Source organism: Triturus cristatus, chromosome 3_1 (assembly GCF_964204655.1).
Source record: "Triturus cristatus chromosome 3_1, aTriCri1.1, whole genome shotgun sequence".
NCBI classification, from domain to species: Eukaryota; Metazoa; Chordata; class Amphibia; order Caudata; family Salamandridae; genus Triturus; species Triturus cristatus.
In genome coordinates this window covers 248,601,269-248,626,772 of record NC_140583.1, presented here as the reverse complement: position 1 = coordinate 248,626,772, position 25,504 = coordinate 248,601,269, and the positions used below count along the sequence as shown (strand labels likewise).

At 47.6% G+C, this 25,504-nt stretch overlaps 1 protein-coding gene and 1 long non-coding RNA gene across 7 annotated transcripts in view; one reads left to right on the top strand and one right to left on the bottom strand.

The window, feature by feature from the left end:
- CSK (C-terminal Src kinase) overlaps nt 1-25,504 on the bottom strand; it is a 528,738-nt gene that overhangs the window by 101,638 nt on the left and 401,596 nt on the right. For all 6 annotated transcript variants that reach the window (XM_085643801.1, XM_085643797.1, XM_085643802.1 and 3 more), the window contains one exon: nt 171-270. In XM_085643801.1, the coding sequence (XP_085499927.1) occupies nt 171-270 (100 nt within the window). The remainder of the gene's footprint in view (nt 1-170; nt 271-25,504) is intronic.
- Nucleotides 1-25,504, top strand: part of LOC146860034 (uncharacterized) — a 141,466-nt gene that overhangs the window by 23,011 nt on the left and 92,951 nt on the right. The window lies entirely within an intron of this gene.

Here is a 25,504-nt window from a genome sequence, read left to right as displayed (position 1 = left end):
AGAAAGGGCAAAGAGTACAGTACGTACAAATGATAAAAATGAAGTTAAAGAAATGACATACATGTATTACGGTAAAATATAGACCGTCCGCATCACAATGCGACCAGAAACACTCTAGAAAATTGGACTTGCGACAGATCCACCTTCAAGAGTGGTTGCTTGTCACTTACGTCATTACCAAAGCTTCCGCCATAAAGGCCTGGGCGGTAGCGTCATTCTTTATGCATTTCACAGCAACTTTGTTTCCTTGATATTCTCCAAGCATTACATCTGAAAGTAAAGAAGATATTGGAAAATGAAACACATACTTAATTTAAACAAACTGAACATTCATTTAAGGAAATGTTAACAAAAACATGAAGAAAGAAAAATTAATTGTTTCTAAAAGTTTTGGTGAAGAGTGGCAAAGATATTCCTTTCGTAGGAGAGAAAGTCACCATATTTTACTCTAGGCCAGTGGTTCCCAAGCTTTTTAGAACCACAACTCACTTTTTAGGTCTCGCTTGAGCCTGCGCATGCGTTGCTCTGGTGAGACTTTTAGTAAGGGGGTTTCAAAAGTCCTACCACATGCTTTGGCTTGTTGCCTAAAGCTTGCGGTTACGCGCACAGTTACGCGCGGCGCCATCTGGCTTTCCTCTCTGTCACGGCCTTATTAAGCGCATCGCGTGATCACTTTCGCTTTCAGGGCCGCGCGGCCGCATCACTTTCTCGGCTGTGCGGCCAATGCTGGTTATCGATGATTTCAACATAAAATTGAGGCTTGAGGCAGAAGACGGCCCAATTTAATATTCAATTCTTTGAAGCATAAATCACGTGAAGGGACACCTCTTAAACAAGGTCAGCAATCACAGACATGTTGCACTTTGGTTGTGCAACAGAAATGACTATGACAATTACATCATTCCTTACGCAGTGTATCTTTGCTGCTGCCCAGTCGTGTAACGCTAAGGATGGGACCCTCTCACACCCCTCACTCAGGCTGACTGATGATGAACTCGTGACTCGCCCATACCTTGCCGACATGAATTGGCTTTGGGCTGAATGTGGGCCCCCTGAAGCACTACCCCTCACCGCAGGGGCCTGTGTTAAGCTCTCGCGGTTGCCAGGTGGGTATTGTTGTATCGTCATTGTGATGGTCTCCAGTAATGTGATGTTTAGGAAAATCCTTCTGTTCTGTACCAGACTTCACTGTAGTGGGCGGCTCCCCACATTCCATTCGCTTGTAAAGGATACGTTAAAACGACTGACTGCCACAAACACGTATAGTCCTTTGTGCACCACTTCCGGTCAGGGAGGGCCCGGCCATGACGGCTGCGGGAGGTGAGCGAGGCAGCGGTTGCTAAGGGTTTCTTTGCCACAATATACATTCTCTCCCATCACTTGGCGGTGACACACGGCATTGCCTTCTCACAGGCACATCACTCCAGGCGGTGCCAGCAGGCTCACGCCACTGTCAACATCGTGCCAACGCCACGTAGGCCATAATCACTGGTAAATCCAGGGGCGCTTCAGAAAACACCGAAACATCAATGGATAGCTTCCCGAGCCCTGGCTCCCTACCACCACCAACTGCAGAAGCCCCTGCCCCCTCTCACTGTGGGAAGGCTCCTAGTAATAAGCGTGTGGGAGCAGCGGCATTCCTTCCCACTGGGATTTCTGAGGCAGGGGCCCTCAAAGGCCCACCGAGCCTGGGCGCCTTTCTTCTCACAACAAGGCACTGCTTGCTAAAAACAGAAGTGGGAGGAAAAACCGTCGGGTAGCAAGTCGCTGCCAACGCAACGCTGCGCCGGTCGCTCTAATTGTACTGCCGTATCTCTCGCTGTTTGTTGGTTTGTAAACAAGCTCCGAGGCAGAGACCAGAGCGCCGACCTGAGAGCACGAGGCAGAAGTATACATGCTAATGCGTACATGAGTGGCCACATGCACCGGTTAGTCCCTGTGTTCACCACCCGTCCCGGATTCCAGAGACCATACAATGAACGCAGAGGGAGGCACTTTTTCACGTGTTCAATGCAGGACGGGTTTGCAGCCCTTAAGAAAAAGCAATTTAATTAATGCAGATGATACGTTTCTTTTAATTCCCTTTAATTCTTCCTCAGTTTCTGCTATTTTTTTGTATTGGTGAGCACTGCCCATTAAGTCACTCTGTGCCCCTCAGTGGATGAAACGTAGTCCTACGTCTATGTTTATGGATTGCCCCAGCTGTACATCTTTAACATCTGGCCACTCTGTTTTGCAAGCAAGCAGAACTCACCAGCAGCTCTTCTAGGGCACCTTAGTACACCGTGACATCAACGAACGCTAGAACTTCTCAGCTTATTTGTGAGCCAGGGATAGTCACGTGATGCTGCTGCTCAACCAGTATTTATTCAGAGATTTACAGGTAGAGAGGCTCCGGTAGGTGTCACTATGTCGACTCTTTAATAATAACAATAATAACTCTTTCACCTCCTAGTCACCGAGTCTCCATCACTTAACTATTGGAGTGGCCAAAACGTTCTAAGTCACATAGGCTGGGTTGTGTGAATATTTTCAACCCAATACATGTTTTGCAATGTTTAGGGTTTTCACCTTTCATGAAGGTTGTAAAGTTTCAATATTTACCATCCACAGTGTAAAGTTTTTGTGGCAATACAAACTAATTTTCTATGCACAGTGAGATAATTTTTCATTTCAATGAATACTGCCTCTGCAAATTTACCTTTTGAAAAGTTTTGTATGCATTTTGCTACTGCCAACAAAAACAACACTACCTGGTTTCTGCAAAATAGATTTTATACAGAAACATATATTATTGCAAATGTCACAATCTCCAAGAATTTATAGTAAAGCGTAAAATATTAAACATTAGCAAAGTTGCAGCATTGTTCACTTTTTGAAGATCGAAAAAAAAGTAAACTCTGCACAGATATCTGTTAAAATGTCGATCATCTACCTCAGTTCTGCACCCAGTACCCGGCCATGGGCACTTCCTTTGGATACTTATGCAAAATTGAATATGCTACTTACCAGTATGCATCTGTAGGGCTGCTGACATTCATATCTGTGCATAGATCGCCGCCTAGTGTTGGGTCCGGATGTTTGCACGTTGTTGTCCTGGAAGAGTCTTCGAAGTATCCTGAGATAGGTGACTCCTCCCCTGGACCACAGTGCGCATGGGCATCCTCTCCATCCTCAGATTGTTTTTCGCCATTGTGGCAGTGATGGAGTAGATACAGAAAGTGATGGCCATGCTATACAGTAATTCTGAGAGCTGCAGCTGCTGCAGGCGCCGGGGAGGAGGGTGGGCGATATGAATGTCAGCAGCCCTACATGCCAAGAACAGATGCATACTGGTAAGTAGCATATTCAGTTCGAGGCATGTGGGCTGCTGAATTCGTATCTGTGCATAGAATACATAGCAGTACCTCCCATTAGCGGCAGCCACCAGTGCCAGCTGCAGCGGTCTGAAAAAGAGTTTTGAGAACAGCCTGTCCTACAGCTGCCTGCTGTTTTGAGTGTACATCTACGCAATAGTGTTTGGTAAATGTATGTATAGTGGACCATGTGGCTGCTCTACATATATCCTGTAAAGGAATGTTTCCCAGGAAAGCCATGGAGGCCCCTAACTTACGTGTTGAGTGGGCTCGTGGGGGAATCTTTAATGTGCGTTTAGCCTTTTGATAGCAAATTTGAATACATTTAACGATCCATCTGGCTATACCTGCTTTGGAGATGGCGTTGCCTTTGTGTTGTGGAGAAAAGACAACGAAAAGTTGTTTTGTCTTCCTAAAGTCTTTAGTTCTGTCTATATAGTACATGAGGGCTCTTTTGACATCTAGTGTATGGAGCATTCTTTCAGCGACATTTTGTGGATTCTGAAAGAAAACAGGCAGTTCAATAGTTTGATTGATGTGGAACTGCGATATTACTTTAGGCATGAATTTGGGGTTGGTGCGTAGTACAACCCTGTTTGCGTGAACCTGTATGAATGGCTCTTGAATGGTTAGTGCCTGGAGTTCACTAACTCTTCTTAACGAAGTGATTGCCACTAGGAAAGCTACTTTCCAGGTGAGGAATTGAATCTCACATGAGTGGAGAGGTTCGAAGGGTGGACCCATCAGTCGGGTGAGGACCAAGTTGAGGTTCCACACCGGTGCTGGTGGGTGTCTTGGGGGAATCACTCGTTTAAGTCCCTCCAAGAAAGCTTTGATGGCAGGCACTCGGAATAAAGAGAGGTGCTGCCTGTTTTGGAGATAGGCTGCTATTGCGGTCAAATGGATACGCATTGAGGTATATGCCAGATTGCATCGGTATAGGTGTAAGAGGTAACAGATTATGTTTTGGATGGATGCGTCTAGCGGGTTAATGTCATTGTTGTTGCAATAAATGACAAACCTGTTCCATTTGGCTGCATAGCAAGCCCTGGTAGTGGGTCTCCTAGCTTCCTTAATGATCTCCATACAGTCAGGTGGCAGGTTTAGGTAGCCAAACTCTAGGACTTCAGGAGCCAGATTGCCAGGTTCAACTGTTGCGGATCTGGGTGCTGAATTTCTCCATGGTTCTGCGTCAAAAGCGCGGGTTTGATTCGCAGCCTTTGATGCGGCACCACGGAAAGTTCCAGAAAGGTGGTGTACCATGGCTGGCGTGCCCATGTTGGAGCAACTAGGATGAGTGTCAGTGAGTGCCGTCGCAGTTTGCGTGCCACCAGCGGTATTAACGGCGCTGGGGGAAAAGCGTACGCAAATCTGCCGGACCAGTTCATCCATATCGCATTGCCCTGCGACTGTGGATGTGGGAACCTGGCGGCAAAGCTTTGGCATTTTGCGTTTTCGCTTGTGGCGAATAGGTCTATCTCTGGATGACCCCACTGCTGGAAGTACGGTTGGAGTACTGATGGGTGTAGCTCCCACTCGTGCATTTGGTGGCTGTGTCTGCTGAGCAGATCCGCCATCTGGTTGTCCTCGCCGGGGAGGTGTTCCGCCGTGAGGAATATGTTCCTCTGAATGGCCCACTTCCACATGCTCTGAGCCAGATGAGACAACTGTGGAGAGTGTGTTCCTCCCTGCTTCTGTATGTAGTACATGGCAGTCATGTTGTCCGTCCGGATCAACACGACTTTGTTGCACAAGTGTACCTTGAATGCTTTCATTGCCAGGAAGATTGCCATCAGTTCGAGAAGGTTGATGTGCATCTTCTTTTGTTGTATTGTCCATAGTCCCTGCACTGTGTATTTGAGTACATGAGCTCCCCATCCCTGGAGAGACGCGTCCGCCGTCAGTATTATTTGTGGAACAGGCTCTTGGAACGGTCGGCCCTTGCAAAGGTTTTGTGGATTCCACCAATGCAGAGAGTTGTATGCCCGACCGCTCACCAACACTAGGTCTTTTAATTGCCCGTGAGCCTGATTCCATTGACGTGCCAAGCACTCCTGAAGCGGGCGCATATGTAGTCTTGCGTGCGGGACTATGAAAATGCAGGAGGCCATCATGCCTATCAACTGCATGAACACTCGCGCAGGAAGGGAGTGTTGAGGTTTGAACTTTGAGATCAGCATTTGCATGCTGTTGATCCTCACTAGGTTTGGCTGAGCTGTGGCTGCCAGAGTGTCTATGGTCGCACCTAGGTACTGTTGTACGTGTGCGGGTTGGAGATGTGATTTTGGGTAATTTAGGGAGAATCCCAGACTGTGAAGAAGGTGAATGGTGAGGGACAGGTGGCTGGCACATTGCTGGGCTGACTTTGCCTGAACAAGCCAGTCGTCCAGGTAAGGGTAGACGTGAATGTGTTGTCTCCGTAGATGTGCAGCCACTGTAGCTAGGCACTTTGTGAAAACTCTGGGTGCTGTTGTCACACCGAAGGGGAGGACTTTGAATTGGTAGTGCTGCCCCTGAATAGTGAACCTGAGATATTTTCGGTGTGACGGGTGTATGGGTATGTGGAAATACGCATCTTTGAGGTCTAGCGTGGGTAGGAAGTCTCCCTGTCTGAGCAGCGGGAGAACCTGCTGTAGGGTGAGCATGTGGAAATGCTCTGAGAGAATGTAGTGGTTGAGGGGTCTCAGGTCTAGTATAGGTATGAGTGACCCGTCCTTTTTTGTATTAAGAAGTACAGAGAGTACACCCCTGTCCCTTGCTGGTGGACGGGCACGACCTCTATTGCGCCTTTTTGCAGCATACTTAGCACTTCCTGCTGTAATAATGCTAAGTGCTCTGAGGACATAGGACGGTGCTTTGGCGGTATTGTGGGTAGAGTGGAGGTTAATTCGAGGCAGTAACCGTGTTGGATAACATCTTTGACCCACCTGTCCGTGGTGATGGAATTCCACGTGGACAGGAACCGCTGGAGTCTTCCCCCGACAGGTGTTATGTGGTCGGGGGGGGGAAGGGAGAGGGCGTCACTGTTTGTTTTTGGGGGAGGACCTGGTGTTGCCGTAACCGCGTCCTCTGCCCTTTGTGCTGGAGCCACGATATCCACCTCGGGTGTTTTTATCGTAGGCACTCTGTGTGCCCCCTTTATTGTAGGTTTGCTGTGACCCCTGTCCTCTAGCCACTCCCCTATTTCCGGGGCGACGAAAGGAGCCACTACGAAATGTCTGTGTTTGCAGAGCCCCCATTGACTTTGCAGTGTCTGTGTCTTTTTTGATCTTTTCTAGGGTGGTGTCCACCTCTGGTCCGAATAAGTAGTCTGGGTTGACAGGCTGATTGAGGATGTTATTTTGAACCTCCGGTTTGAATCCGGAGATTCGTAACCAGGCGTGTTGTCGTAGCATGACGCTGGTGTTTATTGCTCTCGCAGCTGTGTCGGCGGCATCCAGTGCACACTTAATGGATGCGTTTGTGAGAAGTTGTCCCTCCCTGATGAGGAGCTCCGCTGCCTCTTTGTACTCGTCTGGTAGATGTTGGCGTAGGGACTCTAACGTGTCATAGTGTGAGCGATCGTAGCGAGCTAGGAGCGCCTGTGTATTGGCAATGCGCCATATGTTTGCCGCCTGGGCTGCAATCCTTTTGCCAGCGGTCTCTAGCACCTTGGACTCCTTGTCCGGGGGAGGAGCATCACCAGTTGTTTGCGAGTGTGCCCGTTTGCGAGCATTAGCAACTGAGTCCAGAGGTAACTGGCCTCTAATGTTTATAGGGTCCCCAGGCGCAGGCTTGTATTTTTTCTCGATTCTGGGGTTTATCACCCGTGCCCTGGTTGTTTCCTTGAAAATGTCCTTTGCTGGCTTGAGGACACCTTTTAACATGGGCAGAGTCTTTACAGTCCTCTCCGAGGATGCAAAAGTGTCCACCAAGAAATCGTCCTCGATTGTGACTGAGTGGAGTTGCACTCCATGATTGGCTGCGGCACGTTCAATGAGGGCGTTGAATGCATCAGTGTCCTCTGTGGGAGATGGTTTTGCGCCATAAAGCTGCGTGTCCTGGGTATCTGTAGCGGCACCCGGGTCTACAGGGTCATCCCAAGCTTGATCTGGGTCCTGCTGCTCCTCAGGATCCATATCCCTGGGGTAGGTGGTGTCATCACCCATGTAATCCTCCATTGCGTCCGTGTCGGAGAGAAGGACTGTGGCTCTGGATAGGAGGTGTGGAGGCGTTCATAAAGAACTGGTTCCGATTCTGCTGGCAGTTTGTGCTTTAGAGGGATTCTGTAAGAGTCCAAAGCCTGCTCGGAAGTGATCTTCCGCTTTTTCAGCATGAGCCTGCCGGTGTCGGCGTCGATGAATTGGGACGGTGATGGCCCAGTAGGAGAGTGTCCCGTAGATGGGGACCTTGTCTGGGTGACACGTGTTCGGATCTCGAATAGTTTTGGCGCCGTGGACGGCGGCAAACCAAAGGTGATGTTGGTTGGTGCCGAAGGTGCCTTTGGAGCCTTTTTCTGCTCGGAGCCCGACGTGGCCTGGAGGGCTGCCTTTTCTCTGATACGTTGCAAGGACGCTGCAACTTGTCGCACCGAGAACGCTGAAGGTTCTTTGGTGCCGAGTGGTTCTGTAGAGGTAGGTGTGGACTTCGTCGGAACCACAGGGTCATCGAGTCGAGGAGAGGTAGTAGCTGTCGACGGCGTCGATGATTGGACCGTAGTCGCTGCCTTCGAGGTGGGTTCCGATGGAGCGGCCATTTTAACCTTGGTGGTCGGTGCCGATTGCTTCGGTGCCGGGGGCCGAGGCGCTTTGGTGGTACCGATGGCCTTTCTCTTTGGATCGGTGCCGACATCCGCTGCAGCGAGTTCGGCGCCGAAGTCCCTTTTGGTGCGGTCGGAGCCGATGGTTTTGGCTGGCGTCGAAGGAGTGGAGGTCTTCGAGCCGACCAGTGTCAGTTTCACTTTCGGTTTCTGTTGAACCGGTGCGACGATTGGTTTCGGTTTCGGGAAACCAGTCTTTTTGGGTAATAATGGCTCTCGCTGGATGTTCGAGGCCGGGCCAGAGGGCGGGGCCGAAGAACTGCGGGATTGATCTCGGGTAAGGCCCGAAGGCGATCCCTCGACCGGAGCCGTAGACTGACGCACTTTGATAGCCTCCGTTTGGACGGGTAGGCCCTGCTCTTCACCAGAGCTATCTTCTTCGGCCCCGAAGGCCTCATCGTAGTCCCCTACCTCATCGTCGGCTTCTTCCCTGTGAAAAAGCTCTTCATCTGCGTCTTCCGATCGGGAATCGTGTTCGGAAGCGGGGCTGGAGTGTATGTTTTCCACGCTTTCAACATCTTCGTCCTCGGTGCTGAAGATGTTGGTCGGGGCCGGTGCCGCTTGCTGCGCTTCTAGTCTCGCGGCTCGTCGATTCCGGAGAGTCTTCTTGGATCTGAATCGGGCACAGGCCATATATTTCGATTCGTCGTGATCCGGAGAGAGGCATTTGTTGCACACCGGTTGGACGTCGATATGTGAATATTTCGCGTGGCAAACAGGACACCGTTTGAATGGGGTCCTAGATTCCATCGTCGATGTAAGGTCGATGGTCGGATGAAACGGATCCGAAAACGTTGTTAAGGTCGCTAAACTAGCAAGTAAACTGTCGATACCGATCGGGAACAGTACCGACGAAAACTAAAGGCCTTTTGGCCTGAAACTAAATTTTCCTAACTTGAGTCAAGATAAGCACATCCGAACCCAATGGCGGAAAAAAACAATCTGAGGATGGAGAGGATGCCCATGCGCACTGTGATCCAGGGGAGGAGTCACCTATCTCAGGATACTTCGAAGACTCTTCCAGGACAACAACGTGCAAACATCCGGACCCAACACTAGGCGGCAATCTATGCACAGATATGAATTCAGCAGCCCACATGCCTCGAACTATAGAAAAATTACACAAAATGCAAATCTTTGATTTGGTGCTATATTTTAGCTAAAAAAACACAAGTGCTGTAAACAACAGCAGCTCCTATTCTGTTCGTTCATGTTGTTCCCTTGTGTCCACAATAGGAACGTTACCTAAACAGACTTGCAATTATGCGACGTAGCAGAATTTTGTGTAATTTCAGAAATTCTGTGTAACGAGTAACACACAATGTCAGTTATGCGATACACACCGGAGTAATAAAAATCTTGCCTGGGTCCGATTTTCACTCACTGCTTAAGGAACAATCTTATCAGTGATACCCCTGATGATTCTAAAGTCATACTTCTCAATTTCCTATGCTTACATCCTGAGTTTACAGATGACGATGGTGTACTAGGTGTTTAACATTTCAAGACATGCTACCTGTCTTCATTAAGAAGCTATGCTGGATCGAAATTAAGTTTAGCAGTTTTTTTTTAATTAGGCAAGTGTAATCTTATTTTTGCTCAAGTTTTAGCTGAGGTACACTTGAGCAGAAAATGCTTTGCAGAAACTGCACTTGTGCCATTGCTGCATTTGTTGCTTGTACGACATTGTTCGCTTTAATTTAGAAACTATAAGGAAAGTACAGTGAGCAGGTATCTGACATGACTTTGGAATTTGAGGGGTACTGCCTTTACAATTTTCACATGAGTAAACACTAACGTGCATTGCATATAGCAAGAATACTTTCATGAAAAGTATGCATTTCCACAAGAAAAAAAACTTTCTGCCAGAGCCTAATGGAAGTCAGAGTCTGTCGAGGAGTGTTTTCACAAATAAGTCCATTGCTCTAAAGCAGAAACTGGCTTTGTCCACACTCAGAAAAGTCATGAAATTAAGAAATGTGTTAAAGTGATGATACGCTTTGGTGGCCCCATTTCAGATTCAATGTCAGAGCTTCTCAAGGTGAGTCTAACTTCTCTGTTTCTTGTTGATTTCCAACCGTAGAGCATCGTCGCTTATAGGCAGGATATATAGTCAGTGATAACAGTGTATGGAGACTGCCATCGAACATTTAATTTAAATCACTTTTTAAGGGTAGGAGTATTTTCTCTAAGATTAGCATAAGAAAAGCAGCATTGGAGTAGCTTCTCCATTTCCCTGGCCATGAACTGTTTCCGGTAATCGAAAGCACATATGCTTTAATAATAACAAACTATAGAGGTCTTCGAAGATTGAAAGGCACAGAATTATGTAGAAGAGGAACATGCTTATTTCCTTCTCTTCCTAGCCACCACATTAGTCGCACAATATATAGTTTAATAATGACATGCTAAGGAGGCCGCTATTGAAGATGTTACGGCATTGTGCTCTAGGAGACCAGTAGCGTGTTCACTGCCTTCAACCTCCATCTTTGGATTGACCTAGTTTGAGTGAGCACAATCGTAGAGTGACAGACTCTACAGCTGAGATGTTGAGGATGATTATGACATTCATGTAGGAACCCTACACAGGTGTCTCTAGCCTGCTTTCTTCTACGATTCAATGCTAGAACCTTTTCTCAACTAAGTTAGTTCTTCATGTTGGTCAGTCTGCTGTCATTGAGTACTGTAGTTCATTCCTAGGCCATATCCTCACCGAGAGCTGTGAGGAAAGGAGTGAAATATCGGTTGGTAGAATGGTTCAACAGGATGCTTCTTAGATGCCTTGATTCAGCTTTTCCAGGTGAGTGTAGCTTCTTGATCTCTCACTCTATCTCCCTAGTTATACAACATCAGCCCCAAAATGCCTCTTAGGTAGAGAAATTCCCCTTGAGTGTTTTCAAATGCTATGTTATGCAGGTTTTATATACCACATGTCTGCCAATTACAGAGGACCTTCGTGCTTTTCTAAGCAAGCAAAAAAAGTTGGCGTTTTAAGGCTTGCCAATAGAGGGTAATCCCTTCTGCGGCTGTCCATGAGCAGACAATGCCCAATATAGTAAGAATTGTGTTGTGCTAAGCAGTTGTGTGACAAGAGAGAGGTCTGAGTGGTTCTTTGAGACCCGGTCAAACCTAGGTGAGGTGTTGTGAGGGGTATTAGTGTGATGGTGCAGCTCTCTTCACCCTCTACCTAACCCGTGTTGGCTTTGTCAGTTCATGTGCGGGGTCTTGAGAGACTTCTGCTGCAAGGGGTACAACTGCATTTTCTTCAGTGTCGGGGTGTACCTGTAAGGGCGTGTGGTGTATTGGGTTGATTGCATTGCTGTGAGTGCTTAAGCAGATGTCAATAACATGCTGCTGGATTGGTGAGGAGTGTAACCCAAGAACAGAGGCTTCAACTTGTCAAGGTTTGCAAAAAATATGAGTATCTCAGTACTCAGGATTTGCTCAGGTCAGCATTTTCCTGTTCCACCCCGGTAACCTCTCTGCAGTGCTTAATTTGAACCTGTGGTTTCCAGTGCTCGGCACCAGTACTTAACTGACCGTAATTTATGACAATCTGCCGCATGGTGGCGCTGTTTCTTGCATTTAGAGATTAGGACAACAGCTGCTGTTTACGGATTCACTATACATTAACAAGCATTGGCATAGCCAATAGATCTCGCCTTTGAGACCTTATAAGTGTTTAGTTATCCAGCACAATATCCTTGGTGCAACAACATCAAGTGTTGCATGGATAAACACTTATAAGGTCCCAAAGGCGAGACCTATTGGCTATGCCAATGCTTGTTAAAACAAACTTTCGCAACCCACCTACCTTTAATGGACCTGAGGTGGGGCGATTTTTAAATATAACTAAAGCATTGTGTGGTAGCGCATTGTCATTTACAGACAGCACATTTTCCACTGAAACAACTCACTTTGCAAAGACATACAGTTTTACTGCTAAAGCTATATGGCACTCAAATGATAATATGCGGAGATCAGGTTTCGGTGAATATTTATAATTTGTGTATTAACAAGTGGAGTGTCTTGATAGTTTTCATCCTATTAAAATTGCTGTTTCCAGAACACTACAAAATTACAAAAAATGCATAGTTAATTTACAGTTATTTATATTTTGTTGTGTGTTGCAAAAGGATTATGTTACTTAGCCAGTAAGCATCTGTTCTTGCCATGTACAGCTGTAGATTCACATGGCTTGTCCTGCCATCCAGGTTTGAGTCCAGATGTTTGCAATTTGTTTTTTCCCCCCAAAGAAGTCTTTCCAGGCACGAGGTTAGGGGACTCCTCCTTTCAGGGATAGTGCGCATGGGCATCGACTCCATTGTTAGATTGTTTTCCCGCAAGAGGGTGAGAATGAAGTGAGCGAGTGTAGTAAAGAGATTTCCATGCGTATGGAATGTAAAAAAAAGAGAACTGCAAAAACTACAGGTGTCTGGGAAGGTGGGAGAGCGCATGGGAATCTACAGCTCTACATGCAAAGAACAGATGCTTATTGGGTAAGTAACAATCTGTTCAAGGCATTTGTGCTGTAGATACACATGCGTTGTATAGACTACATAGAAGTGTTCTCCAAAAGCGGTGGCTAAATAGTAGATGTTGCAGTTGTCTATTAAAGTGTTTTTAGCACTGCTTGTCCTACATTGGCTTGTTGGCGTGCTAATACAGCCACACAATAGTATTTAGTAAATGTGTGTGGTGTGGACCATGTTGCTGCTTTACAGATATCAGCAATAGGAATGTTACCTAAAAAGGTCATGGATGTCCCTATTTTGCGAGTGGAATGAGCCATAGGGGGTATAAAGTTCTTTTAGCTTTAGCATAGCAAGTTTGAATGCATTTAACAATCCATCTAGAAACGCCTGATTTAGAAATAGGATTGCCTTTGTGAGGTGGAGAAAATGCAACAAAAAGTTGCTTTGTTTTACGGCTAGGATTTGTCCTTTCAATATAATACAATAACGCACTTTTGACATCAAGTGTGTGTAGAGCTCTTTCAGCTACAGAATCCAGTTGTGGGAAGAACACGAGTAACTCAACCGATTGGTTTATGTCAAAAGCAGAAACGACTTTAGGGAGAAATTGAGGACTGGTGCGAAGAACTACCCTGTAACGCCCTGAACGTCTCAGGATCGTTTAACAGACACGACAATGAGGACGCAACCACTTGTGAAGGGTTAGTTCTTTTAATGAAGGCAAATAAAATACAAAGAACAAACAAAAGTTATAGTCACTGGAATCCTCCAGGCTAAGTACGTTACCAGCCCACAGCACGGATGGTCCTAACCGTCCTCTGCATATACGCCGATCCCGGCGTATGCCAACAGAGGGCAGAAATGAAATGGCCGACAATGCCAATCGGTAGGCTGTGAGGGGCACGAAGAGTGTTGGGGAGAATCGAGGAGTCAGGGAAACACCCAGCCGGGGTCTCTACCTGAAGGGAGCAGCCGCTCAACCTCTTCCTCAGACTGCACCGGGACGCGGAGTCACCTCCTGGTGATGCGTCACCGATACCCCAATCACAAGCAAGAAGACTGAACCGAGAGCAGCCGCTCGATCGATCCTGTGGACTTCCGAGTCTGTAACGCGGCAAACACCTCCTGGTGTGCGTTACAGCTGGCAGTCCCTGTGTCTCTGGTCGGGCTGGGAGTTACGACTCCAACCAGCAAAAGCGCCACTGCGCTTGGACTCAGCCGAGTCAAAAAGCGAAGCTCAATGGTTGACCGGTAGAGCTTCCGGGTCCTTCACAGGTGACGATGGGGCAAGACACGGCCCAGGGAGTAACGACTCGACCTACCTCCGTTCTTGCCTTACTGGAGCACCACTCCGGAACACTGCTCTTCACGAAGCAGGTACGTCGGTGTAAACACAATATCCGACAGCCTTGTACCTCCCGGTTCCTCCCTTTATAGGGCGTGTTTTCCTTGAGTTATGTAACAGCTCTCCTGTTTACATAAGGGCGTGTTTCCCTTGAGTTATGTAACAGCTCTCCTGTTTACATAAGGGCGTGTTTCCCTTGAGTTATGTAACAGCTCTCCTGTTTACATAAGGGCGTGTTTCCCTTGAGTTATGTAACAGCTCTCCTGTTTACATAAGGGCGTGTTTCCCTTGAGTTATGTAACAGCTCTCCTGTTTACATAACCTCTCAACCGCTAAGCATCCTGGGAGATGTAGTCCGTTTTCGCTGGTTACCGTTTTCCTCCCCTCGTATGACAGGAATTCTTGACATACCCTATCTTTATGAAGCTGAAAGGAGGGTTCTTCTAAAGTTAATGCCTGTATCTCACCAACTCTCCTTGATGAAATGATTGCAATGAGGAAAGCAGCCTTCCATGAAAGGAACTGCAAAGGACACTTGTGTAAAGGCTCAAAGGGTGGGCCCATAAGTCTTGTAAGTACAATGTGAGAATTCCACACTAGTGCCAGAGGTATTCTTTTTAAGCCTTCCATAAAGACTTTGATCACCGGAACTTTGAACAAGGCTTAAGGTTGTCTGTTTCGCTAATATGCAGGGCTTTCTGCAAGATGCAACCTAATAGATGTATAAGCTAGACCAGTTTATTATAGATGAAAAAAGTAACAAATAATGGTTTGAACTAACGCATCTAAAAGATTAATTTTGTTATTACAATAGATAAATTGTTTTCATTTTGCTGCAAAACAAGCTCTGGTGGTAGGCTTTCTTGCTTCTTTCAAGATATGCCTACAGTCGGGTGGCAGATTCAAATAGCCAAACTCTAGGACTTCAGGAGCCAAATCGCTAAATTGAGTTTCTTTGGGTTGGGGTGCCTGATTTCTCTATTGCTCTGTGTGAGGAGGCTGGAGTTGAGATGCAGCCTTTGATGTGGTACCACTGATAGTTTTAACAGTGTGGTGAACCAAGGTTGATGAGCCCCTGTAGGGGCTATTAGAATCTGCGTGAGTGATGTGTGCCTGAGCATTGCCTTTGAAGAGAGGGTGTGGGAACCTGGAGGCGTAGTTTGGGCATTTTGCGTTGTTCACTGTGGCGAACAGATCGATTGATGGGAATTCCCATTCACAAAAGTATGGATTGAGAAATTGGGGATGAAGTTCCCACCTGTGTATTTGCGGTCTCCTTCTCCTGAGGAGGTCAGCAATCAGATTGTTCACCCCTGGGAGGTGTTCGGACAGGAGATAAATTCTGTGATGGATTGCCCCGCTCCAAATGGTCTGAGAGAGGCGTGAGAGAGTGTGTTCCCCATGTTTTTGTATATGCTACATAGCTGTCATGTTGTCCATGCGGACTAAGACAACTTTGCCTATGAAGTGAGACTGAAAAGCTTTGAGCGCAAGAAATACTGCTAGACGCTCTAGATAGTTGATGTGTAGATGTTTGTGCTTGATGTCCCAGAGACTGTGGATTGTGTAATCTCGGAGATGGGCACCCCAACCTGATAGAGAGGAGTCTGCTGTTAGCACCATCTGTGGAATACGGTCAATGAAGGGCCGCCCTTTTGATAAATTTAGTGGATTCCACCACTGCAGAGAGCGATGGGTTCAGCTGTCTACCAACACTAGATCTGTTAATTGACCCTGTGACTGATTCCACTGATGTGCTAAGCATTCTTGTAGGGGATGCATGTGTAGTCTTATGTGAGGCACTATTGATCTGCATGACACCATCATCCCTACCAATTGCATAAAGGTTCTGGCTGGTAATTTTTGGTTGGCCTGAACCTGAAGTAACAGTGTTTTAATATTGCGAACTCTGGCTCCATTGGGAGAGGCTCGAGCTTTTTGAGTGTCGAGAGTTGCTTCCAGATAAGATTGTGTCTGTAAAGGCTGTAGGTGAGACTTTGGTGCGTTTACCGTGAAGCCTAACCGGTGAAGTAAGTCTAGCGTGATCTGAGTGTGTTGTAGACACTTTTGGTCTGTGCTGGCTTTGATGAGCCAGTCATCTAAGTACGGGTAGACGTGGATCTGTTGTCTTCTGAGATGAGCTGACTCTATCGCTAGACATCTGGTGAACACTCTTGGGGCAGTAGTTACTCGGAATGGAAGTAGTGGTAGTGGTTGCCTGCTATTCCTAGTCAGAGGAATTTGTGATGAGCTGGATGTACTGGAACGTGACCGTATGCATCTTTTAAGTCCAGTGTGGACATAAAATTGCCTTGCTGTAGAAGTAGAAGCACCTGTTGAAGTGTTACCCAATAAAAATGTTCTGAAAGTATGTACTGGTTTAACACTGAGATCCAAAATGGGTGTTAAGGAGCCATCCTTTTTGGGAATTAGAAAATATTGAGAATAAACCCTTGAACCTTGGTAGTGTACAGGAACTGGTTCTAATGCACCTTTTTGTAAGAGGGATTGCACCTCTTGAATGAGTAACTGTAAGTGATCTGACAACAGTTTGTACATGCGCAGTGGAATGTTTGGAGGATAGGCGGTAAGCTCCAGGCAATAACCATGTTGGATAATGTCGATCACCCATTTGTCAGTTGTTATGGATTGCCAAATGGGGAGAAACTGTTAAAGTCTTCCCACCAACAGGTGTTCAGTAATGGGGGGATGAAGGAGGGGGGGTGGGGAGTGTGGGCAAGTCACTGTCTGTTAGGGGTAGGGGTGTTACACATTGAGGTACTCCTACCCCTACCTTTGGAATTGTTTCCTCTATATCCTCCTCTATGAAAACCTCTAGAGGTAGAGGATCAGGCATTTGTCACACTACGGCGCAGGTAGGTTCATACATTAGCACACTGTATGTATGAGACCGCAGGAGAATGACTACATATCCTACAATCCTGTGTGACTGGTCAGGTGGGCTCAGCACTCTGAGTCCTATATAGGCTCCGCCTCCCGAAGGCCCGGTGCTGGTTAATCAAGTACCATGACTTAGACCGTTGGGAGGAAGAAGCCGTGTCTTCACTGAACAGGAAAGAGGAGAATTGCTCCTTCTGATTCTCACTTATCTCCCCATTGAGCCGGTTGCCGGGCTTGCCTGTTTTCAGCGCAAGACGCGCTGAAGCGCGTCTCCGAGCTGCCTCTGGGCTCGCCTGTCAGCTGGTGTATAACGCGCTGGAGCGCGTCTTCGAGACAATACCGGGCTCTCTGTGTGCCTCACAGTGTGTTTGCACAACGCACTGGAGCGAGTCTCTGTGCAGTCTCTGGGCTTGCCTCCCCCGTCAAGGAAAACGCGCTGGAGCGCGTCTTCACTCTCTGCTTAGGTTTCCTTCTGCCTTCCCCAAGCAGGCTGAAGAGACTACATGAGGCTGAACTCAGCTTGAGATAACGTTCTTGTTTAGGGGGCTTATTTAAAGAACCAGAGTGGAGCGCTATAACACCACCAATGAGCCGCTAAGAGGCTCGGATTTCCCGGTTTGTTGTTTCCTTTGATAAGGATACAACCTCAGACTGCAGCTCTGTAAAAAGCCGTCAAGAGGCTTGAAGGAAGGGGCATACTTCTATTTTTGTTTATCTAAACGGCACGCAGGAAACGCGCGCCTCTCACTCTTCATTGCATTTGCCAGTTCCTTGGACTTACGTTCTACAGTACTGAAGGGGATCTCCACAGCTAAGTACACTGTTCTATTTTTGATGCATGAAAATCTGTATTACCCTTGATGGAGAACTTATTTATTTTTATGCTTTAATTTTGGGTTTTTGCATACTGTACAGTGTCTTTCCTTCTAGTGTTTTTCGTAGCCGCATCTTTGTTTCCTTTGTCCCTTTTTTCTCTTTCCCCTATTACGGTGTTATCTGCTGAGTGGTACATGCCCACTCGCAGGTCGCGCTGTATCCGGTTTTGAAGGTTAGTGGTTACCTCTATGTTTTGACAGTATTGCCTTTATAAGAGGAAACATTTGGGTTTGAGGATGTGGCTTTGGACCCTCCTCTGTAAAAGGAACGACGAAAGAAGCCTTTATTTGATGGGGACTGAAGTACTCCCTTGGACTTTGCCACTTCTGTGTCCTTTTTCATTTTTTCTAAAGCATGATCGACTTCAGGACCAAACAGGTGTTGCTTGTCAAAGGAGGTGTTCAAAATGGATTGTTGAACCTCAGGTTTAATGACTAAAATCTTAAGCCATGCATGCCTTCTGAGGAGAATGCTGGTATTTATCTCTCTAGCAGCGGTGTCAGCAGCATCTATTTGAAGAGTGTGTAAGGAGTTTGCCTTCTTGAACGAACTCTTTTGCTTTGTTTTTGTGTTCTTCTGGGAGATATTGGAGCAGTTCCTCCATCTCATCCCAGTGTGCCCAGTCATACCTAGCAAGCAGGCCTCATGTATTTGTGATGCACCAGTGATTAGCAGCTTGAGCAGCTACACGTTTCCCTGAAGCATCTATGAGCTTTGATTATTTATCTGGGGGAGGAGCAGCTCCAGAACCTTGCGAATTAGCTCTTTTGTGGGCATTGGACACTACAAGGGAATCAAGTGGCTGCTGACCTTTAATAAAGATAGGATCAGATGGTGAAGGTTTATATTTTTTATAGACTCTAGGAGTCAAAATGCGTGCTCGCACGGTGTCTTTGAAAATGTCATCCGCATGCCTCATCATGCCCTTCAGCATAGAGTGTGTCTGACTTAACCTTTGTGTGGACCCAAGTGTCACAAATAAAAAGTCTTCTTTTAATGACTTTATGTAACTCCACACCATGGTACTCTGCTGCTCTAGCAAATGAGTTCCTAATAAGCCACATCATCGTCAAGTAGGGAAGGCTTTGCAGGGTAAAGGTCTGGGTCATTGTCTAATGGAGGTTAAATGGTGTAATCCTTCCATTGGTCTATGGGTAAACAAATATCTTCCTCATCAATATCTTCCTCTTCAGGCTTTGAAAGTGGAAATCTCTGAGGTGTAATGTGTAAAGGATCTAAATGTGGAGAAGAAAGTGGAAGTGGAGAGTGGAGCAGGATAAACAGGGCTGGTAGCCACATCCTTCTTCTTTAAAGGAATATTATAGTGACAGTCCTCAGAATGAAGCTTGCATTTAACTGGAGATTTAGTATGAATATGTCCTGTATCAGGATTGATATACATCTTCTTTTGTTTGGGATCCACTTTGGGATGAAAAATGTCTACATTAGAGAGTCAGAAGATTCAAAGCTGCTGTCTTTTTATTTCGGCACTAACGGTTTCAATGCCGGGATGGACTTGCTTTTAAGAGCGGAAGGTTTCGGCTCCGAAGCATGCTTTTCATTCAGCATGGAGGATTTCGGCTCCGAACTGGAAGGTTTCAGATGGGAAGAGGATTTTGGTCGACTCGGTCCCAAGCCGGCAGGCTTGGCTATCTGTTTCGGTGCCGAGCCAGAAGGTAGGGAGTCGGAAACATCGTCTCAGTGCCGACTGTGAGAAGTTGGCCTGGCATATGCTGTCCACTAGTTATAGTGGGCACCTTGCACCAGTCCAAACAACCCTTATTGAGGATAGGTTTAAAAAGACAACCTTTATTGAAAGCTATCCTAGTGTTAGCTATGGAGAGCAGCCTTCAGGCTAAGTCTTGAAGGGGTGTAAAGCAGCTTGGTTTACCAGATTATAACCTCTTGAATTACAAAATGAAAGGAGAACCACACAAGTTATATATAAAATATATGTATTTATTTCTAAACACTCACTACTAATCCCTTTATGAGATTAGAGTCCAAGATACACAATAATACAGTTCTAAAACGACAGTAAATAGCACAATGAACCACGACTTGACCAGGCACAGTGCCTAGAGCACGTAGAATCAAAAGGACCTCAAGGAACCACCCAAGGTAGTGACACAGGATCCCCACGGGGGACTCGTTCAGTGTGAGAACACCGGTGCGAGCCCCGTACTATTCTATGGAAAAGTCACGGTTGGAATTTTAGAAGTTAAGGACACTTAGGAAAGGACTTTGAGCAAACCCCTTTAGACTTAGGGGTTCTAGGGCAAGCACCCACGGGAGCACCGGAGTATTTGAGTTACCTCACCCAGGGAAGCCGGGTGCATAGGTGTCAAATGGTGTAAGGAATCGTCGTTGATTTCAATGGCGATGTGCTACAAAGTGCTGCTGCCGGGAAGGAGAAAAGTGTTGGGTGTGATCCAAGCCTGGATCAAACATCAGAAGAACCTGAAAGCAGAGGGGACAGAGTCTGGGACACTTGCCAGTGACCAGAGGCACGATAGGCGAATGCCCACCGATGTCGGGTTTTCAGGTACGAAGAGGTGAAGCTTGACTCGAGGGCCAGGAGGCGTCGACGACGACCAGGAGCTGGATTGGAGCTGTCCCACGAAGGATGTCGAGTGCTGCGGTGTCAGTGTCCTGATTGGACCAAACAAGCCTTGGCAACAGCAATCCACGCAGGAAAGAAAAGATGCTTTGGTGCAGACCAGCAAGGTCCTGGGGACTCCCCAAGCGATGGAGAGTCAGAGCACGTCTGGAGCAACCAAGTAAGCCCAGTTAGATTTGCCTTCACAGGGACCGACCAGTCGACAGACTAGGGATCGCGAAGGGGACCTCGAGAGAAAACACAAAGGTCCCACTCACGGAACACTCATGGAGTGTAGGCGGGCAATCTTCGGTGGAAATGCTGCTCGGGGTCAGGGCTACAAGTAACCCAAAGCTCAGCTGCAGGAGTCGCTGGAAAGCTGATGCTTCTGTAAAGTGACGCGTGCCCAGGGGATCGGGTTGCACGGTCGCCACGAGGGATACAGGCGCCAGACTTGCTGTGGGCACTGATTGACCTCTAAGACCGCAGAAACCCACCTCCTGTGTTGCAAAGTTCTTCGGAATCCTCAGGAGTTTCGGAGAGGCAAACCGGTCAGATGCGTCTTTGGTGCCTGCCTTGCAGAGGAGTTACTCCTTTACTCCAAGAGAGATTCTTCAGTCATCTAGTTCAATGTAGATTGTTGAAGTTCCAGGATTCCGTATCAGAGTTTTGTCCAGGTGTAATCTAAAGTCCTCTAGCCAGGGGTTCCTATCTTACACCCAAGGAAGGGGTGGGACATACTCTAGGGACCCACCTATGTTAGGGTCAGGAAAGAGGGGTGGTTACACCCATTTCCTTTGTCCAGTTTCGCGTCAGAGCAGGGGCTGGTAAGCCCTGCAACCGGTTTGAGCTGGACTATGCACAGGGACACCAAATGTTCCCCCAGTGCAGACTTCAAAGCACTCTTGGAGTGCACCCACCCATCCCCAATACACTAAAGCCTGTCTGGGAGGTGGTGACACCTCACTGGGACAGGAAACCTATTGTCCAGGCCTCCCCTGCCGAAGTTTCGTCCACCAGCAGGAGGGCAGACTCGTGTCTGTGGCTGGCAACATCCATTTTGTAATGCCAGGGCTCCGTTAGCTGGTACCGGGTATACCGGTGCTGTTATGTGTTTCCCTCTAGAAGGGTGGGATCATACTCCTACACCAGTTACTGGTGTGGGGGTATGATTCCAAGGTGTAACACCAAACACAACATGGAATCAGCCAGAAGGCAGCGGTGGTGTTGAAGCCTTATGAGGTTTTGGTATGGGCTTAAGGGGTAAGAGGTTATTGGTACTCACGCACCCTGTACTGGAGGCACATCTTCAGACTCCATGTCTATCTCGAGATCCGAATTGGACTCTGGAACCGAGATGACCTCTTCTTCTCCCGCTGACACTTCGACGTCTTCATGCTGGGATTCTTCACCAAAGATATCCGGAGTGTGTTGAATATTCTGTTGTTGCATTTCACGACATCGAGGCCGTCGATCCTGAAGAGTCATTTTGGACCGAAACGATTTACAAGCCTTGCAGTATTCTTGTGCTCCGGAGACTAGTACAAGTTACACACTTTATGTGAGTCAGTTCAAGGATACTTAGTGTGGCACAGAGGACAGAATTTAAACTGTGTCCTTTCTATCGACAAAAGACCGGACAGACGCGGTAAGGCCGAAGGCTGCCCACAAAGTTTACGATCAAAATGAAGGATTCATTGACCGAAACAATACGCGAAGAAGTGGGTAAGCGGACGAAAAACATATCATCGAGGGTAGAGTGGATTGCGACCTAGGGGAATCCGAAGAACGATTCAGAACAGGAGCTCAGCAATACACATCGCAGCAATACACATCCGAACCCGATGGCGGAAAAAAAAAAACCAATGGAGTTGATGCCCATTCGCACTATCACCGAAAGGAGGAGGCACCTTACCTCATGACTAGAAAGACTTCTTCGAGGAAAACCACTTGCAAACATGCAGACCCAACACTAGATGGCAGGAGCCTCCAAAGCATGTGTATCTACAGCACATATGCCTCGAACATGTTTGTTGTACTCCAGCAAGATGTTAACATAATTCCCTTTAAAAACTCCCATTTTGGAATCAGAGAAATAAAAGTAATTACCAATCCCATGTTAAAAGAGTAAGCAGCAATTTGTCTGAAGGTAATGCCTGACAATTTACCTCTAATGCAAAAGAAACAATTGATGGACGGAATGCTGGACAATGCAAACATTCTACTCCAGTCACAAGAATCTGGGTTTAATCCATCATTCTTTTGCTTACCACACCACCCCAGTTTGGACCCAGCCATATGCAAATCAGTCTTGACCCTGCTCCTTATGGGACAGTCCAGCCCGAGCTGCCAAGCCAGGTCCTCCCTGGACCGGAAACAAGCATCCTGGGACCGGTTTCAGGGCATCGCCCTTCAATAGCCATACTAGCTTGAATCCAGTGGTGTAGTGAGCACAGGACCCACGTCTGGGCATACCCTTCCCACTTAGGGCGACATATGAAAAAGAAAAGATTGATGGACTGAATGCTGGACAATGCAAACCTGTATGACATTGTTCTGCATTCTGACCATCAAATGTTCTCTTTGCATTTGACAATTTACCTCGGTCTTAAAAGCACCAGCAAATGTGACAAGATAAACAAAGAATTTAAAGGCATCTTTATTTATTGCTCAAACTTTCCTGACCCCTTTAAAAATCAGCTTGGCTGTTGACAGCAGCCTGCTTGCTCACACAGAAAATGCACTGTTCTTGTGTGTTCGGTTCAATTACCGCAGTTACAGTACTAACACACAAGTTACTACTTGTGTAATGATATATCTGTAAGAGACATTAGTTAGTGATAGATTTGTTATCTTAGAATATCCACAGGCGTCAGACTGGATCCGGAAAGTTTTGCTAGCAGTACCCCTGCGCGTCAGTAGGTGGCATTGTGCGACACTGCGTCCGTCGCTGGCATCGTATGCGCAGAGATGACGTCACGGAGACTACTTGGGTGCCACCCATGCGCGCTGACGTCAGTTCTGTACACGACTTTCTGCGCCAGGAACGCAGAGCCATGCAAGAAACTGACCACTGGTGCCATGTAACCAGGGCCCTGAAAGGGATGACCTTAACCCTAGAAATCAGTTTGCAGTACGGGAAGATGGGTGGGGTGGTAAGGAATCTATCACTGATTAATGTCTCTTAGAGATATATCGTTACACAAGTAGTAACTTGTGCATCTGAAAGAGACACATTAGTGATAGATTCCTTACCTTAGAATAGATACCCCAGCAATACCAGCAATACCAACCCCGGTGGTGGGTCTGCGAATAGATTACACCAGAAAGTCACGGAGAACAGAACGGCCAAAGAAGCAGTCTCTCCGGACATGACTGTCAAGGCAGTAATGCTTGGTAAACGTGTGCAGCGAGGCCCATGTAGCTGCCTGACAAGTGTCCTGCAAGGGGACGCTGCATCCCAAGGCAGTAGTGGCTGCCGTCGCCCTGGTAGAATGGGCAGAGCCCCATGGGAGGCTCCTTCTTAGCCAACGAGTAACAGGCCTTGATGCAGAGAACAACCGACAGAGATGGTCCGCTTGTGCACAGCCCGACCTCTTTTGGCGCCCACTTAGCCAACAAAGAGCTGGTCATCCACCAGGAACTGTCGTTTGCGCTGCAGGTAGAACGATAGTGCACGTTTTGGGTCCAGACGGTGGAGCCTCTCTTCCTCTTTCGAAGGATGCGGAGGCGGAAAGAAGGTGGGCAAAGTGATGGTCTGCCCGATGTGGAAGGGCGTGACAACCTTTGGCAAAAAAGAAGGACGGGTTACTTAAAACCAGCTTGTCCGGATGAACAGAAAGGAAAGGAAGTTTGGAAGAAAGAGCCTGGAGCTCACTCACTCTTCTGGTAGAGGTGATAGCTACCAGGAAAGCCGTCTTTAGAGTGAGAAGACACAAAGGACAGGTATGAAGGGGTTTGAAAGGAGCGCACCTCAGATATGTCAAGGCAAGATTTAAGTCCCATTGAGGCATTATGAAATGCACGGGGGGAAACGTGTGCGTTATGCTTTTTAGAAACGGTTAACAACCGGGGACTTAAAAAGAGAAGGCTGATCTGGAAGCGGTAAAAAGGCGGAGATGGCCGAAAGATAACCCTTGATAGTGCCCAGAGCAGAGCCCTGCTGGGCCAAAGAAAGAAGGAACAGAAGGTCTTCAGAAAGAGGGGCAGAGAGGAGATCCACAGACTTAGCTGTGCACCATGCCACAAACTTGTTCCACCTGCAGGCATATACCGTTTTAGTGGAGGGACGCCTGGCTGCCAGAATGACATCACAGACTTCGGGAGGAAGATCGAAGGCTGTCAACTGTCGTCGCTCAATCTCCACGCATGGAGGTGGAGACTGGACAGGTTCGGGTGGAGGACTGTCCCCTGCTGCTGCGACAGAAGACCCTCCCGAAGAGGCAGATGAATCGGGGGGGGGGGGGGGGGGGGGGGGGGTTCGATCGCCATGCTGAGTAGCTCTTGATCCCAGTATCTTCGTGCCCAGCCCGAAGCCACAAGGATGACTTGGGCCCGGTCGCGCCAAATCTTCTTCAGCACTCTGGGCAGAAGTGGTATAGGCGGAAAGGCATACAACAGACCGCAACTCCACTCGTGACGAAAAGTGTCGCCTTGGAAATTCCAACGTGCAGAACTGAGGACATTGCGCGTTCTCTTCGGTGGCAAATAGATCTAACCAAGGCTCTGCCCACTGCTGAAAGAGACACTGTACCACGTCCGAGTTCAGACGCCATTCGTGATCCATCAAGCACCGGTGGCAGAGTTCGTCCGCCCTGGCGTTCAGAGAACCTGCCAGGTGTTGAACCACCAAGGTAATGCCTTGATGTTCCAGCCATGTCCAGAGGTGCAGAGCCTCCTGACAGAGTCCAGGACCCCACCCCGCCCTGTTTGTTGCAATACCACATGGTGGTGGGGTTGTCAGTGAACACCTGCACCACACTTCCCCGGACAGAGGGAAGGAATGCCTTCAGTGCAAGTCGGATCGCCCAAAGTTCCAAAAGGTTGATATGGATCCGGGACTCTGCCGGGGACCAAGTCCTCTGATCTCCGCCTCTCCCAAGGGGCCTCCCCAGCCCAGGAGGGACGCATCCATCTCCACTGTGTGCTCCAGTT